The sequence below is a fragment of the Orbicella faveolata genome, unplaced genomic scaffold (genome assembly GCF_042242905.1).
Source record: "Orbicella faveolata isolate gen_17 unplaced genomic scaffold, um_ofav_v1 contig_47, whole genome shotgun sequence".
Classification (NCBI taxonomy): domain Eukaryota; kingdom Metazoa; phylum Cnidaria; class Anthozoa; order Scleractinia; family Merulinidae; genus Orbicella; species Orbicella faveolata.
Window position 1 is genome coordinate 2,937,501 of NW_028301577.1, and position 18,187 is coordinate 2,955,687.

General features: G+C 36.9%; 2 protein-coding genes across 3 annotated transcripts in view; one reads left to right on the forward strand and one right to left on the reverse strand.

The window, feature by feature from the left end:
* Positions 1-3,612, forward strand: part of LOC110060009 (phosphoenolpyruvate phosphomutase) — an 8,643-nt gene extending 5,031 nt beyond the window's left edge. For both annotated transcript variants that reach the window (XM_020766733.2, XM_020766734.2), the window contains exons 3-7: positions 327-423; positions 1,076-1,399; positions 1,720-1,907; positions 2,984-3,160; positions 3,310-3,612. In XM_020766733.2, coding sequence (XP_020622392.1) covers positions 327-423; positions 1,076-1,399; positions 1,720-1,907; positions 2,984-3,160; positions 3,310-3,393 — 870 coding nt within the window. In that variant the 3' untranslated portion in view covers positions 3,394-3,612. The remainder of the gene's footprint in view (positions 1-326; positions 424-1,075; positions 1,400-1,719; positions 1,908-2,983; positions 3,161-3,309) is intronic.
* A 779-nt stretch (positions 3,613-4,391) lies between these two features.
* Positions 4,392-18,081, reverse strand: LOC110060004 (syntaxin-1A-like). The gene is made up of 11 exons (XM_020766727.2): positions 17,962-18,081; positions 17,705-17,797; positions 17,519-17,618; positions 16,007-16,081; positions 14,992-15,071; positions 14,635-14,743; positions 14,114-14,187; positions 13,401-13,538; positions 8,149-8,259; positions 7,182-7,262; positions 4,392-6,595 (listed from the first exon to the last, which is right to left on the reverse strand). Exons 1-10 carry the CDS (start codon positions 17,992-17,994, stop codon positions 7,185-7,187), a joined length of 891 nt encoding a protein of 296 aa, XP_020622386.1. The 5' UTR covers positions 17,995-18,081; the 3' UTR covers positions 4,392-6,595; positions 7,182-7,184.
* Positions 18,082-18,187: the final 106 nt, after the last annotated feature.

Genomic DNA, 18,187 nt, shown 5'->3' on the forward strand with positions numbered 1-18,187 from the left:
TATAGGGTAAGGGTTTCAGTGCCCCAGTGGCACACCCTTTCCCAAAGACTTACAGAGTGCCCCTGTTGGATTTAGATAGTGAGTAGCATAGCTGCTAAGAGATTACAGCATTCATGATAGAACACTAGTAGATTTGTATTAATTATACACTCCAAACCACATACCATAACATACAAAATTTTCACTTCAATGAATGACTTCAGCTAGTGTTTTGGACTGCTTTTATAATGATTGTATTTGATTTGACCATAAGAATGGGAATCAATTGTTTTAAATAAGTCAAAAGTGGCACTTGTTATTGTCTTAAATACAGTTTTCGTTTTCAGAAAACTACCCAACTTAGAAAGATGTTGGAATCACCAGAATTAGAATTTATCATGGAGGCCCATAATGGATTAAGTGCTAAAATAGTGCAAGAGGCAGGTCAGTGTCATTGAAAGTTGGTTGGTCAATAGCCCATGTTTGATATATCAATACATACCCCGGTACCAGTATTCTAACTTGGCTCTCAGGCTTTCAGGATAAATTGGAAATTTGATATTAAGTCTCCTTTGTCTCTCAATTCCCAAAAGAGACTTGGATGCAAAGAAAATACCACCAGCTATAGAAGTTTGTCGTAAAAGTCTTGGAGCTATGTAAGAATACTGATATGTTGAACATGGCTCTCTAAGCCAGATAGCTAGTCAGAGCCGCTTCTGGGAATGTCTGCCTTAGAGAAAACTCACAGTATTCAAAAATGATAAGGGTGTGTGGAACGCCAGCATGGAGCAACATTGAACATTAAACTATCCTGCTAATAAAAATTATCGGAGAGAGCAGAGAGAGGCATTTGTAGGTGTAAAGCACATTGCACAAGAACACACCACAGTGACCCCAGCCAGGGCTCAAACCCAGATCGATCTATCTGGAGAACGAAATGCTAACCCGATATCTCCTCATCTCTTACATAGATATAGCATCAGTAAACATTATTTTCTGATCGTTAATTATAATCAAATTGAAGACCCCTGCATTATATATTAATTATCATAATTTCTTACAAAACTAGCTATTGGTATTTGATATCATTTTACAGGCTTTAAGGGTATATGGGGTAGTGGTTTGTCAATATCAGCACAGCTGGGAGTGCGAGACAGCAATGAAGCATCATGGACACAAGTAATGGAGGTGATGGAGTTCATGAGTGATGCAACAGACATTCCAATTTTACTGGATGCTGACACTGGTTATGGTAACTTCAATAATGCCCGGCGTTTGGTGACAAAACTTGAACAGAGAGGCATTGCTGGAGCCTGCATTGAGGACAAGCTTTTCCCAAAGACAAACTCTTTGTTGGATGGCAGGGCACAGCCTCTGGCAGATATTGATGAGTTCTGTGCAAAGATCAAAGCTTGTAAAGGTACTGAATGTCCTTCATTTGTTTGCCCTTGGACTTTGACTGCATCTTGGTCCAAACATGCAAAAACAATATTACCAGTATTCAGCCATCTTGATCTCATGCTTCATCAATAACATAATTTTACCTTTCAACAGTGTAGAGTTGCTGTTAGTAACCATTCAAGTTTCTTTGGTTCAAAATTTTTAATGTAGAAATTTCACAAAGTTTTGATTTTGTAAAATTATGTGGACTGTGACAAAGTCAAGGTCCACAAATCAGTGAACAAGGCAGTTGGGTTCTTCTAGATACAGTTTTGCCACTTTATTTTCATTTTCCTTCAGATACACAGTCAGACCCTGATTTTAGTATTGTGGCGAGAGTTGAAGCTTTTATTGCTGGATGGGGCCTGGATGAAGCACTCAAGAGATCTGAAGCTTACCTCAATGCAGGAGCTGATGCAATCTTGATGCACAGCAAGAAATCTGATCCTTCAGATATTGAAGCTTTTGTAAAAGCTTGGAATAACCAGGTACGTTTTATGATTTATATGCAGGGTTGTTGTCACAAGGGTTGAAGTAGGCAGCTTTTCTGCTGGAGTAGGGGCTGATTTTGGCATCTTTATCTAAAGAATCAGACAAATTACTCAGCAGATTGGGCATATCCGGAATAGATGGTGATTTTCGATAGCAGCAGGTTACTTTTGACAATCCTGTATATACCGACAAACCTATGATAATGAGTAACTCCCTGCTATGGCCACCTCAATACAATGACCAGGATTTTGCTCATGACTGCACACCAATCTATGTGTGGACTCTTTACAATTTGCCAATGGTCACCTTTGTCCAATGATCGCATAATTCTCTCTCCAACTTGGGAATGTAGTCAGAGATTCAATTGCAGTGGGGTGAAATTTGTTCATCTATCCTCTGAATTGGCCATGCCCTATGTAATATTCAGTTCCTGTTTCACACTGTTCACAGTTCCGGTCACATGACCGAAGGTGTGATGAGTCCATATAAGTTATTCGCAAATGCTTGTGTGTATTTGCATATTCTTCTAGTTCTTTGAGTCTGCATAACACTATGTTCTAAAACGTATCTCTTGCCTGGTTTATTGGTTCATTGCTACGACATGGTGTCAGAAGTGGGATTTATTGGTTCATGTAATATTCAGTACCGGTTTCATGCTGTTCGCAGTTCCGGTCACATGACCGAAGGTGTGATGAGTCCATATAAATTATTTACATGCTTGTGTGTATTTGCATATTCCTCTAGTTCTTTGGGTCTGCATAACATGATGTTCTAAAAATGTATCTCTTGCCTGGTTTATTGGTTCATTGCTACGACATTGCTAAACTGTTACACTCAGGCGTACATTCTTACTCCGTCACATACTCCACACTCCGAGTCATACATCACTTCCACTATGACACTAATCATTCACTGATACATCTGACTCCTTCTGACAAAGATTATTCAAAGATCCTCATACTGTTGACATTGAATGCACTTTATACTTTTCACAATAAGTAGCAAATGTTGTGTCTTTATGGGTTGCCGTATTGCTGAGCCAATCAAAGAACTCTGCAATTATAATTGACAGGGCCCAGTAGTGATAGTTCCAACCAAGTATTACACAGTACCAACAGATCAGTTTAGGGATTGGGGTGTTTCACTTGTGATCTGGGCCAATCACAACATGAGAGCTGCAATCTCAGCTATGCAGGATGTCACACAACAGATCTACAATGACCAGTCTTTGGTCAATGTAGAAAAGAAGGTAAGAAACTTTTTGTTAATGGCCACATAATTTTGTTTCATGCAAATTGGCAGAAGCATTCTGCTTAAGAATAAGACTAACTTTAATACTAAGCCACTGCAATTTTGAACGCTATTTAAATTAAAATGACTTCTCTTGTTCCTTTGCAGGTTGTGCCAGTGAAGGAGGTTTTCCGCCTTCAAAAAGATGACGAATTAAAGGAAGCAGAAAAGAAATACCTACCTGAAAAATAGACTTAATATAAAAAATTGTGGAAATATTCTATGGTCTTCCAAGAAACCCAATCAGATATATTAAAATTATACTTGTTCACTATGAGGCTCAGGTGAATCATTATGATTCAGGTTTCCATGTCAGGTAGAATTTCAATATGTATAATTGAGCCTAGACACTAGCTGCTTTTAATTTATGGAAAATATTATTATTAATAAAGGGATCAAAAGATTTCTTAACGGACGTTTCAAATCTTTTATGTTTACCGGTGATTGCAATACAGTTCATTGTGCAGAACTACATGGTTATAGGCTAGTACAAGGTGTTTTAAAAAATTTTCTAGATTGTGATGTTGAAAGTCATAAGGAACACCTTTTTTTATGACCACGTTAAATGATAAACGTCGTCCTCTGGTTAGGGACCACCACTAGCCTCACAAGCATGATGAGCCCAAAGAACATCTGCGTAGGAGTGACCACGTGTCTTTTGGAACGATTAACATTAGCTTTGTATGCCTTAAAACCAACCCCCTCTTGTAAGCAGCCATGTCATGTGAGCAGCGACTGCTGTTAAGCTATCACCTCTTAACACCTCTAATCTCATAAAGCACTACTTTCATAAGGGACCGGGGGGGGGGGGGGGGGGCAGTGGCCTCATGGTTAGTGCGCTCATCTGTGAAATCAGATATGAAAGATGGGTACAGCTAACGTTTTCCTCTATAATTGTCAAACATAGGATGTTGGTTTTGTATTTCAATGTTAGGGGTTCGTTTGCCCTATATTTTATCCCTCTTTCTGTATAGCAAGCAAAGGGGTCATGGTTTTTATTTTGCTTGGCCCTCAACAACATGAAAAAATTTAGTAGAAGGTGGTGTGACTGAACAAACTTAGTTGTAGCTAAACTATCCCACATGCAGTTAAGTCTCATTGCTGCCACATCACAATGTCTTAATGTTCCATCTGCCTGTTGTTTTATTTGAATATCTCCTTTCCCATAACAACAAAAACTTCCAGTGGTATAAAATAATTAAAATAATTTATTTTACATCTCCAAATACTTCACAATACAATGTGTTTTTTTCTTAGCTCCCTTGAATTATCATCAATCTTCAGTTGAGGAACAAATGCCAGCGTGGGGAAAAGTTAATTAGGTGTAATGTGATTCTAACCACTCAATCGAAGGATAATACATGTATCCCCTGTCGTGTACTAAACAAACAGCCATGTTAACAAGGAGCAGAAGGATGTGGAATCATTGTGTTTCTTAGCAACTCTGGTTATGATAACCACTGTTAGCTAAACCGAGATTTCACCCTTGAATGGCGCTTGTTCCTCTGATTGTCTCGTATCAAGTCTGTGTTCCCCTTACCCTGTGAGCATCACATCAACAAGTGTCATAAAATGCCTATCCCACCAGAGTCTCCAGCATCTAGAAATTGATGATTCATTACTTTACTTGTGTACATATCTCCTTCATGCCTTCTCAAACTCATTTAATCAAGTTTAAACAAAGGAAATAACAACCGTGACAGTGTTTGGAAATCTGACCTTAATTCCCATAGATGTTTATGAATCTTACGTCTTCAGTTTTCTCCTTAGTTTTAAATTTGATTGAGAAGACATACCACACACTCAAGACAGAGTTAAACCACAGATCCAAACACCTCAAAGTTCACCAAAAATACCCTGCTATGCATTATGTTTTCAACTCTCTTCTTGGTGTTTGGAATTGGGATCAAACATGTATGGTCGTTTGAGTTTGATGATGATAAATTACTTGACCAGTTTACTGGTGAATAATAGGTTCTTAATTTCCACTTGTTACTCAATATATTCATATATTTGGGGATACACAACACTTATCATAAATACAGCTGGAAAATACAATCACATCCCGGTTGATCAACTTGAAAATACTTAATAATATTGACAGTTGTTTCATGTCCTTGCTGAAATAACTTTGCAACACAAGGCAAAAACAAACTTACAGAATTTTAAGTACAAAAATACAGAGCAAAGTAAGTTCTAAAAATTATGTGAACTTTGGCAGAAACTGAGTGTGTGGCCCTAATTTCACTACAGCAACCAATATAATCAAAGTAGTGAAAACATGTAAATGGGCACTTCTCCAATCTGATTTATGTCATCTTTTCTAACTAAGATTATCCAGTAACAACTACAAGATTTAAAACTCTGTTATCGGTGAATTCATCTTTGTCAGCAACAACAAAAAGGAGGCTTTTTGGTTTGAATATTTCCAGAAAGTAATGTAGTTTAAAACAGCTTTTATGTATTTTAAAGAAGATTTACTACAGTAACTGTGAAGCTCACTAAAAAGAGTTTCAGGGGCAACTTAAGTATAAAAGATATTATGGTTGACCATATTTTGTTCTTCATTGGTAAACAACACATAACAATCATGACGTAAGCCACGCAAATAAGCATCGCACTAAAAAAAATTCAGGAAACCAATTGACTGGCCCAACACTGTGTAAAAGTGAAAGCACTTACTAAAACATTGTAAAGTTATTAATAACAAGAAGTTGCTTCTGGCCCTGGAAAATTCACCACCACCTAGGGTTAATTAAACCAGTCCAATTATTTAAACCTAACTACTCTGTGATGAAAATAATGTTAATACCTTTTAACACTGCTGTTGTGTCATACTTGATGATATAGTTAGATAATTGTTATTCTGCACTTAAGTCAAAACTTGAACTAATTCAAAACTTGGTTTAAACATAGTTTTATCAACAGACCGCCTTTCTTTTTGTTTCATGCTGCTCAGTAATTTAGTTCAAGGATTGTTAATTACAAAATACATGATGGCAAAAAAACGATACATGCAACAGTACGTATGAAAAAAAAAATCATCATCAACAAAATGTGAAACAAAATTCAAAGATGACGCTAATTTACTAATGAACAAGTTTAATATTATTATGATTTGAAGAAACCAACACTGGCGTGTTAACCCTAGAAGTGGTGGAGAATTTACCCAATCAACAATAAACAAAGTGCTAACCACTCTTGGTCAACTATTATTTCTGAATGGAATTATTTACAGTCCAGTATAAGAATGCACTTTGTTGCTTTATTTTTCGATTTATTGTTTTGTGAAACTCTGGGTATCTTAGTTCATTATTTGCTAGTATCATGAAGATAATGTATTCATAAAAACAAATTATTATTTAATAATTACAAAAGTGTGTCAAAACAAATTCTGAAAAAGATGGAAAAAAAATCAATTAATTCACGGTAATTTGACTGTCAAATATCCATATTATATAACTTGCCCAAATTTCCACTCTGGCACACATAGCCTGGACCTAGAAATGGATTTAAAAGTCATGTGGTACCTAGATACAACAGGCAGATGTGGTATTAAAGTTGTGGCTAGGAGTGTTACAATCACTTTTTATGTGCATTGGAAGGGTGCAGGGGATTGAGAGCCACCAGGAAATTATGGTGGCACTATCAGAGATTTTCTATGCTTTGAAGCACTGAGATCGTTTCAGATAATTTGTAGGTTGCTATGGTAACCTGTTTAGTTAAGATGACCCAACTTCTCTAATATTCAGTTATTTGTTTCACATCACAGTTGTCAGTAACATTCTACTGATTAAGAGTGGTAGTATACAACAGAGCAAAAGTGTGTGAAACTGTTACCAGCCACCTAAAAAATACTGATTAAAAATGAATTTTTGATAAACAGTTTAAATTTGGATAATATTCTGTTTTTGAAAAAGAGTTTTAAACCTCTCATTGTCCCAATATCTTAAATAAATATACCCAAGTTTGAATCATACCTATCATTGTAAGACCGCAGCAAGTATAGCGACAAGTATGGCCAATAAAACAAGCACGCAGATAATGATAAGGATTTTTTTCTGTTGACAATAATAAAAAATGCAGTTATTCAATGTTACAATCTAATGACACAGTCACAACCAAACACATGAGCTAAGCAACCCTATCCACTACTTACCTGAACTAACACTATGTAACTACAATACTATATTATTATCACAGTGTGTGCGTGAAGTTGATGAGTAACATGTCACACATTTCCTGCTGATTAGAAGCCATGTTAACTCCACCCTCCAGGTAATCAAGGGGTTTTATATCATAGTCAAACGAGAGAGCATGCTCTGATTGGTCAATCAGCTATAGTTTATTGTGACAGTAAACTCATGGAAATTTTGCATGTCGTCTAAAATATTATATAAAAGCAATAGACCACAAGTTTATGTGGTTTAGTGGCATGATAAATCATTTGGGATGTTGGAGGAACACTCAAAGAATTCATAAATCACTCTCCTGCCGCTCGTGATTTACGAATTCTTCTCATGTTCTTCCAACATCCCGCATGGTTTGTCAGCCTATAAACCATAAAAACTTGTGGTCTATTTTCAAGAGGTGACAGTAAGGAGAACATTACAATGACTCTCTATGTAGAAGAGTTGAGGGTGTATTGGTCTTTACGCAACTGCTTAGTAAAGTAGGGTGTAGATTCTGGGGCCAGTACTGGTCAAAGTTGTTTAGTACTCTCACTGGTGAGACAAATGAAATCGTTCACACAGTGTACTGCCCAGAGTAACCTGTGATGTGTAGGAACTGGGCCTGAGAATTGTATGGGTTACCATGCTAGGCACAGTATCCTGTTTGTTGTGTTCAAAATCTAGAAGTCTACTGTCAAAGTCTCTGCAGCTTTATCAAGTGTTTCCTGCGCGTATTACAAAATTATGGAATTACTGTACATTGTACAACACTCACCCGCCTTGCTTTACTTTGGTACTTGACAGCTTTTTTGGTATCGCTTTTGGCCGATTGTACAAAATCAACAGCTTGTTCAACATTGAACTCAATTCTGTCAATCATCTCTCCCTGCCAATAAAATAGTTCCTGTCTGTAAATAACTAAGCAATATTAGATAACAAAATAAATCATGAAGGTGTGTTTCAGGCAAGTTCTTGGTTGAAAGACCCCTGCAATAACCCGCAGTATGCACAGAAAGTCCTGTCTGATAGCCCAGGACTACAGGTAACTACAGTCGAACCTTCCATAAGCAACCACCCAAAATGTCAAGCCTAGGCTGTCACTTACAGGAGGTGGTCGCTTATGAGAGCTTAGCCCATATCGGGTAAAAATTGCCTCATTAGCATATGGTAATTTTAAGACATTTAAGGTCGTCTCTTTCAAGACTGATAGAGTACAGTGTACATGCATTTTTTCTTTAAATGTTTAAATGATTGTTTTATCCAATGTGAAAATACAATTTTAGGAAAAGATCATATCATCCAATTTTCACTCTATTATGTATCAAGTGGTCTCAAAATGTTTGAAAAAAATTTCAAACTTTTTTTTTTTATCATACATACATACATTTATTCCACGTCCCCAAGGGGCTTTTAAGTGAAACATGTAACAAAACAACAATAAAATACAATAAAATTAATTCTATGTGAATAAAATTTAAAATGCACTTAAAAATTCAGATCAATAGAAGCGAAAGAATTAGAAGATTTAAAGTATTCCGTATTAGATAAATTCAGTTAGCTATCCATTAAGAGTCTTTACCTCATCAAGGTCTTAAAATGAGCTAACGATTGACTTAACTTAATATTTTGAGGCAGAGCGTTCCAGAGAGATACCATATGATAGTAAAAAGTTCTTTGGCCAGTTGCAGTTTTAAATAACGGAATATTTAACAGTTGTGAGTTTCTAGTTTTGCGTGTTGATATTGATGAGCGCTTAATAAACTGATCAGATAGATACCCCAGAGCAAGGCCATTCATGCATTTAAATGCCATAATTGAATCGCGATGATACATATGTTGTTTCACAGGGAGCCAGTTAGCTCTTTAAGTGGTCGTGGTCGCTTACAAGATGTGGTTGCTTACAAGAGGTTCCAAAATAGTGATTTGACTTGGAAACTTTTGGTATATTGGAAAACTGGTCACTGAGGAGAGGTGATCAGAACCAGAGGTTCCACTGTAGTGGATTTTCTAGTCCAGCTAGTGGATTCTGTAAGTCACTTGCCTGTCAGGCAAGTGAAGTTTCTTAGGAAAAGTATAGAGTAAATTCTAATTTTAGACTGAAGTACTGTTAGTCCTGCTGTTAAGAGCCAAAAATAACCAGAATTGTTCGTTTTGTGATAAAAGCACGAAACTTCCCAGGATTACTAACCTCTATAAGGTTAACATTTTCTGATATGGAGCCACCGCAAATTTACACCCACAAACATGCTACGCGCATGTCAAAAAATTACATATTAGGCCCCTACATGGGAACGAGGTTGAGTTAAAATGCTTATTTCTAAGCTTTCTCCGGAGTTCTTTGCCTAGATTTCTTGCTTCTTAATACAACAGCAACTTATAAAGTATCTGGGAGTCTAAAAATTTGTCACATGATTAGTCACGTGACCATCATTTTCAATGAACAAAATAATACCGAATATTGCATTAATACGATTAATAATTTTTATTTCTCTACTTCCTCGTTTTTCCTCGCAAATAAAAAGAAGTAATCATTTTGAACATTACATATAGAGTCATCAGAGATTCAAACTTGGGAGGGAGGGAGGGAGGGAGGGATGGATGGTGCCAATTTCCTCCCTTGCAGCCAGAGGCTGAATTGCGGAGGAACCAGAGAGGTGAGATCGGACGTCACCATATGAAGGCGCACTTTGCAGCCACTTCAGTCCATGTATGACCTCACGTTACCCACCCTAGACCAATGACCGGCACAAGTCAGATAGACCATGACACCGGGTTCTACATCCCCTACTCTTTTCGAACAGTGTCATGCGTTCTTTAACGTTGCACAAGAACCAGATCAGTGAAGTGCTGTGAGACGGGGCCCACGGTTTATCGTCCTTATCCGAGAAGACTTGAATGTCTAACCATTTGTAGATGTAATTGCAAAGCCAGCACATTCTCCTCAGTTATTTTAAGACCCTGAGTGTTGGTCCGGTCTGGGGCTCGAACCTTCGACCTCCCGCACAGCAGTCCGGCGCTCTCCCAGTTGAGCTAACCAACTGGTAAATCTCTACAGGGAAAACGTTAAGAGAAATTAAGTTTCCTTTTCTAACTCGCACTCCATAGGAAGGGTGTTCGTAAATACTTTAGGGAGCCACCTTAAGGACATTTGCGCTAATTGTTTCTGCGCATCCTTACTGCACATGCAAATTCACAAGTCACGTCATGCATGAGAGCTCGCGCTAAGTAATAAAATAAGCAATGATAGGACAGATGGCTATTGCTATAGCTTTGCCTGGATTTAAAGATCTTGGACGTTCCATGACCCCTACTTTTCTTTCCAGAAACAGATTTTATTTACCATTATCTCCACATCGTCCAAAAATGAACAGAAAATCAATGTGAAAAGTTAAAAAGATTTCTGCCCATGGGACATCGGATCCTGCCATCTTGCGGCTGCAAGGCGCGTGAAACTATGGTCGCTAAATGCGAACTTGTTCTTTAAGGAACCTCACCAGTTTACTAAATTCACCTAATAGGTCCACTGAAACAATATTTGGCAGAGAACATTTCATTTCAAAGATCTACTTGCAATATTTTTGGGCTTACAGGCACTGTGGCCTTATTCGCTAACGAAGCCCGATTTTTTCAGATTTAGGGTGTTCTTTGGGGCATGTTCTCAGTGAACCCCCATTTTTTTTACATTTCTGACATAACTAACTAATCAGGTTACAGTGGTAATAGTCTCAGAAAAAAATCAAAGTTGTAAAATTTCCGCATGAAAGTCTGGCTTAACGGGATATAACTAATTTCGGTGCGGAACTCATGGGAAAACTCTTGATTGGTTTAAATCATATTTGACTAATCGCACACAACAGTGCTCCATTAATGGCTTTCTCAATGACTTAACTACTCTTAAATGTGGTGTGCCACAGGGAACCATCCTTGGTCCTCTTTTATTTCTAATTTATATTAACGATTTGCTTAACTGTCTATCGTTTAGCGTACCTAGAATGCATGATGATGACACCCACATCACTTATGCTGGTTCTGATTTGCGTCTGATTCAGTCTAGTCTATATCACGACCTTGAAAAGCTAAGCAAATGGCTTGTGTCTAACAGACTTCCCTTGAACGCTACAAAAACGGAATTTCTGTTGATCGGCTCCAGGCAAAGATTAAGTACTCTATCTGATACACTCAAACTCTCCATTGATAATGTTCCGATTGAACAAGTTTCCTCTGTGAAATCACTTGGAGTATATATCAATGAAAATCTAACGTGGCATTCCCACACTGATAAAATGTGCAAAAAGATCGCTTAGAACTGCAATTGGAGCCCTAAAGCGAGTTAAGCCATTTGTGCGTCTAGTTCAACCTCACTTTGATTACTGCAACCTAGTCTGGGGTAATTGTGGCAAAACATTATCTAACAAGGTACGAAAACAACAAAACTGTGCTGCATGAGTAATAACTTCATCGGGCTATGACGCTGATGTCGATTCCTTGTTTTACAGACTCAGCTGGAAAGACTTGCAATTTCAACATCAAATTCAGAAAGCCCTAATTAATGGTTTTCAAGTCTTTAAACGGTCTGGTTTCCGAATATCTCACTTCTAAATTTGTAACGCGAAATGAATCAAATTATGCTCTGAGGGACTCGGTTAACAAACTTGTTGTTCCCTTTCTGAGAACTAACTACATGAAAAATAGTTTTACAGCGGTGCAACCCTTTGCAACAGCTTACCCTGTAACATTAGAGAGTTTGGTTCATTAAGTCAATTTAAACGCTTTCTCTATCGTAATTTTTAAACACACGGCATTCATGGAAATCAGGTTTATAAGTAGAATATTGTTGTAAGTTATTAACATATGCTTGAAGACTAATCTTGACTGTACCGGTTTGTGCAATTGTGGTGGAAATTGCAACTAAAAGAACCTTTATCCAGCTAGTGTTTTTAAAGGCAGGCATAGGAACGTTATAGCCAATGAAAGCTGTTTTTCAAAACATTTCCTTCAGACCAAAAAGTTCAGCAAGTGTTTATTGTAACATACCTGATCTATTCCAGCATATTTGAAAGTCTCAAACAAGAAATAGAAGGTGTCTCAATCATACTAAGCAAGTAACTCAAGAAAATCATGTCAATGAAACCTATATAAATTGACTCTGTATCTCGGCCTCGATTTGATGCATAGTTCTGATATTAAGTTTTTGGTACACCCCAAACATACATTTAAGGTTTGAATTTCCTACTCTAGACAATAGAATCTACATTGCAAATGATAAAATTGGCCCGTAAAAAATGGTAATGATTTCATCAGTGCCTATTGCTGTAATTGAAAATAATGGTCACGTGACATAATTTAAAACTCAAAAGCATTAGTTAATTTGTTGTATTAAAAAAAAGCAAGATACTAGGTATAGTAGTCCCAGAAGGCCAAAATTAGTGGTATTTTGTATCAGCCTCGTTCCCATGTAAGGGCCTTGTATGCTATATTTTTGACATGCGCATTCCATGGTTCTGGAAGCAAATTTGGCATGGCTCCATATCAGGAAATATTTGTCTTATGGAGGTTAGCTACCCTGCCAAGTTTGATGCTTTTATCAAAAAACGAACAACTTTGTCCCTTAACAGCTGGACTATGTCAGTAAAAGATGACTGAACTACTTGAGGCCTGGTTGGAATGATTTTTGAGCTACTGCATCACAGATAGAGCTTGCCTAAAGGGCAATCCCATTATTACAATCAAATGTTTTTGCCTGAACAAAAGTTGAGCAACTCATTTCTTTCTTCACTGCAAACTTAAAGTTAAAAATTTTGTCACCTAGATATAGTTAACACCTAGTTTAAACTGTAGTGTTTTTATTGGCCCACTGGCATTTGATTAACCCATGATTTATAATTATTAGTCTTGAAACAACAAGTAGAACTAGATTTGAAAACCAGCTTAAAGCAAATTAAAGATCAATAGATTTGAAAATAATATTCATTTTCACAAGATTAATTGCTGCAATCAGCTGCTAAATCAATTTAGCACCTAACTTACCTGGCTTTCTACCAGCATAGCCATATCTAGAAACATTTCATGAAGTTCCTGAATACTTTTCTCTAAGTTGATAATATCTCTGTGTCTAGCCTCTATGTCTCCCAGGGCCTGTCGAGCTTGTTGAGTCTCTATTACAATCTACATGTATGCACAGAAAAAAAGAAAATAGATGTTGGCAATAAAATGGCAGAAGAATTACAGCTACTAAATGTATATCTGTTGATGATTTTTTCTCTGTCAGTAACACAGGGCCGTATAAAGTCAAACCTAAAACCTGGTTACTAGTCCAGATAGCTACAGGAGACTTGTGGAAGCTCAGGCCATTATCTGTTCCTAATACATGTAACCATTTATCAGGTTTATCCAAAAAAAATCAATATTTATTCTACACATGCTTTCAGTCCTACCAGTCCTTTAAAAGAAATCACTTCCAAACTAAACAGAATATTGTGTGACTTGAGGCTGATTTTGTTCAAGGTTTGATTTCACATACAGACAAGGGCTAATAGTTAATTAAGAACTTATTACTACCGGTATGCATCATGAAACAGTAATGCATTATGAAGTATTATAATTCAATTCAACTATGGTCTTGTATATATCCCAGGGAAGCAAGAGGCTCAAGTTAAAAAGGTCTACATTCCTGTGCCACTTTTAACTATTAATTTGTGTGAAAGCATGCAAGTGTTTTTATAACTTATACATGTACTTACATCAGAAGTAAAAATCGCAGGATCTCCTCCTTCCAACATTTCCTCTACCTCCTCATATGTCTTAGTTTTACCAGCTGTTTTACAAATTAAGAGAGTTCTATTATTACATATTCCAGTGACTGACTGAGTGAGTAACTTAAAGGAGCTCAGTCACCGTATTTTGAGTTATTTTGGCCACATACAAAATTACCTTTAAATGGTAGGAAACCTGAAAATAACAGTTTAATAAGATAGAAAAACACCAAAGAGATAATGACAAACCATCAAGGAACAAGGATGGCTAAGGATAGAGAAGATTGACACGGATTACAAACACCAAATTTGAAAAATTGAGGCTAAACCTTTCACTGTGCGCAAACCATGACTGAGCTCCTTTAATGAGTGACTGTCAGTGACTGACTAAGTTACTGATTGACTGACAGACAGACAGACAGACAGACTGGCAGAATGACTGACTGACTGACTATAAAAATAATGACAACAATGTAACAACCTTCTGTATAAAGATGAAAGGATCATACTTATTTCCAGTTGCCGTTGAATCCTTGCTTTACACTTCTCCCTGTAATCTGATTGTGTTGTGTTGTAGTCACTCATCACTTCTACAAATCTTCTTGCTAGAGTGGAGTGCTAAAAATTTAAGTAAAAAATATTTTAGTATCAAATTCCATGTGTTTGTAGATAGCTTCTGTTAAGGAATTTGCAAACTTCAAGTAGTTGTACCTAGTAAGTTCATAAAATTGAGACAAGTATTTTTTTACTTGTACTTTCATTCTCTGCCTTATCGGTGAAATCTTGAAGAATAAACATGTCAATACCCCCAGTAATAATCTAAATAGCAAAATGTGCTATCATACTTATCAATAACAAGTTATGACCTGACATCTTCTAATCCTTGCTTCTGCATAGTTGTTATAAGATGATTCCTGGTCTTGCTGATTTATCATCTGTTCCATTTCTTAATAAAGCCAATCACATATTAAACATTAGTTATTAAATAAATCAACTCCTTAAATTTAGGCTGCCCATGTTATGGCCAATATTCAGTAACTTTATATTTAGTTGTAGCCTGATAGTTTGTCAATCTCTGGACAGAGGAATCACTTAATTACTATTAACAGTATCTCTTTCAACATAGGAGTAATTGTATGAATGGATCTTGTGACCTGTTGTGGAAGCCAACTAAATCTAATTGGGACAAGGGGAACTTGGGGTAGAAACTTATTTTTTTCTAAACTTAAGGGGTAGCAATGGATGGTGAAGAGACTATGTTGGCTTCCTTAGCTACCCATCCAGACTAGCTTGGTTCCCTTTGGTTACCGACTGGATTAAAGAAAGAGATGTCCTGGATAATGTCCGCATTTAAGAGTTAACAAGTACACAATAGGGCCATTTATACAAGGAAAACAAGCCGCAGATTATACAAGCTGCGGCTTACATGAGACACGAACTGAACCATTTATACGAGCGCGGCTTATATAAGACTCGAAGTGCTCATATAAATGGTTCATGGCTTATTTGTGACTAATACCTCACTTTTGTGTTGGTTGTCATAGCAATTGCGGAATTGCGTGAGCGCTTGAGCGAGCACGGGAAAAACTTGCACTTGCACAGTGTGAGTTCACATCTTACGTAAGCCGCAAACAAGCTGCAATACCATTTATACGAGTGGCTTTGTGTCTTACATAAGCTGCGGCTTATTTAAGCCGAGCTCAAAACCCTTGTCTTACACAAGCCGCGGCTTATGTTATCCTCGGTTTGTGTAAGACGTGAACTGGCTAAACTGTACCATTTATACGGCAAGTTCGCATCTTATTTAATCCGCGGCTTACGTGGGTTATTTTTCTCGTATAAATGGCCCTAATGTAATGCAGATATTCTGAGGCTACCTACCTTTCAGGTTTGTTCTCACAGTATTAGCTGTCCTCTTTACATCATACATCACTCTCTCAAGTTCATCTTTGACTTCTAAAATTCCAATTTGTTATGAGTATTAAAAGAAGACTCTAGATATTGTATGCATCACTTTCCATAGTAAAATACCTAAAAGTGCAATCTTTCTAAAAGATCATTAACATTTCTTATTCATAAATATACCTGTAGAATTTATTTATTGCCAACATGTTTATATCAACTACATTGAAGTAAACAACACTGACCATTGTAAATAAATTAAAGTAAAGACTTTTTTTAAATGCCACAGAAGGAGGGGAGTAAAATGTTGGTAGCTTTTTTTTTGTTTGGGTGGATAGCTTACAGAACTTTAGGCATATTCTCATGCCAGGTATTAATTACTATCTAACTGATGATTGACTAATAATTAACTTATTTATGATTTACTATAGTTTTATGCAACATTTATTTAAGTCAGACCTACATTATTTTTGAAAGATTTGACAACGGTGTCGTGGATAGAGTATTTCACTTTATTATATGGAGAAGAGTGTTTTACTGGGAACTAAACCACTCGTAGATTCCATACGCCACTTCATCCGGGACCCGAGTGGCATATTTTCTGTATATCACCTTTGTGAGTGTCATATCGTTCAATGAAGTCACGATTCCTGCCTTTTGTTTTTGTTGAATTGGTTTCTCCATATAATAAAAAGAACATTACACGTTGGCGAGAAGATCTCGCCAACGTGTAATGTCCTCTATGTATTTTTTTTCACAAGAAAACATAAACTTTAGAAAATATATTAAGTGTGGCTGAGGTCAAGACATGAAGAACAACAGTAAAGTCAATCACATTGTTCCTTATTTATGATAAACTTTTCTAACACATGACAAAAACTATACTTGCAGTCTGTGTTCAGTGTTTTTTCGACTAAAAAATGTGCAGTACTACTCTGCAATCTACTTCATGGAATGACAACAGATAACACTGAAGTTTCAAACACATGACATAATTTGAGCAGCTATTTTTGTCAACTATGTCACTGATGTCTATCATCTTCATGAATTTTAAAACCAAATTGCACATGTATAATCAATTTTTAAAACAGGTGTATTTAAATAGCTGCATTATACAGTCTTTTTACACTTCACTATTAACAATATTGCCCTTTAGAGTTCCTGTTTACACTCTCACAGGACAACTCAATAAACTAGTGAGCAAATGATTGATACAGTGAATTTGCAAAAGAGTTGGAGGGCTGTCAGGGTACTAATCTGAAGATGAAAGGGAAAGACTAAGAAATAACATTTTGTCTGAGTCTGTCTACTCAGAAATCACTTCAACCGTGTACTTAAAAATTTAGGCAACTATGGTCTGCTGTAAACCAAACATGTAAATTCAGTAGCGCAAAGTTCTGACATTTCAAGGAAAATTGAACTAAAGCTTACTGATTTATAATCACTTAACGTTCATATATGGAACATCAAGCGATCTTAATCTCAAAGTACCTTGCTCTTGGACTGCAGCAGACAGCATTGCACTGTGCATTTTCTTGACTTGCTCAACATCTTGGGCTATTTTATCGATGTTACCTCGTATTGTGGCGACCTTAGACGAAAAACATTGTAAGAGAACAAGGCATTACTAATACACAGGCTCCATAAGGAACTTGTATATAGCTATGCGGAACTTACGTGTTGGAAGAAATTATCCATAAAGGTATTTTCCACGGTAATAGTAGTCGAAGGTTCATCGTAATCCTGTGGATCATCGTCATCAACATTTCCCTGCAAAATCACAAAGTTTTGATCGTGTTATTTTGATCTGATCTGTCACCACTGCTCCATTGATGTATAAAAGCATGAGGCGGTAGTTTAGCCGGCAAGAAATATGGAACAAACTGCAAAAATACACAATCATCCGTTCGTTTGGCACAACAGTTTATACTAACAGCAGTTTTCAAAGCCTCTAATCGGTCCCTCATTTTGGAAGCACGAATAAATACTAACTAAATGTCCAGTACAAACTCGAAACCACCTCCCCAAGATCGAATGTTGAATGCAGCCTACGGACTTTGTCAGCGGTTTGCCCTTCGACGGTATACCAACAGGAGAGGGTACGGGAGGCGGTTGTTCACAGGCTATCCGACATTTCCCCAGAAACTTTTCACCTTCAGG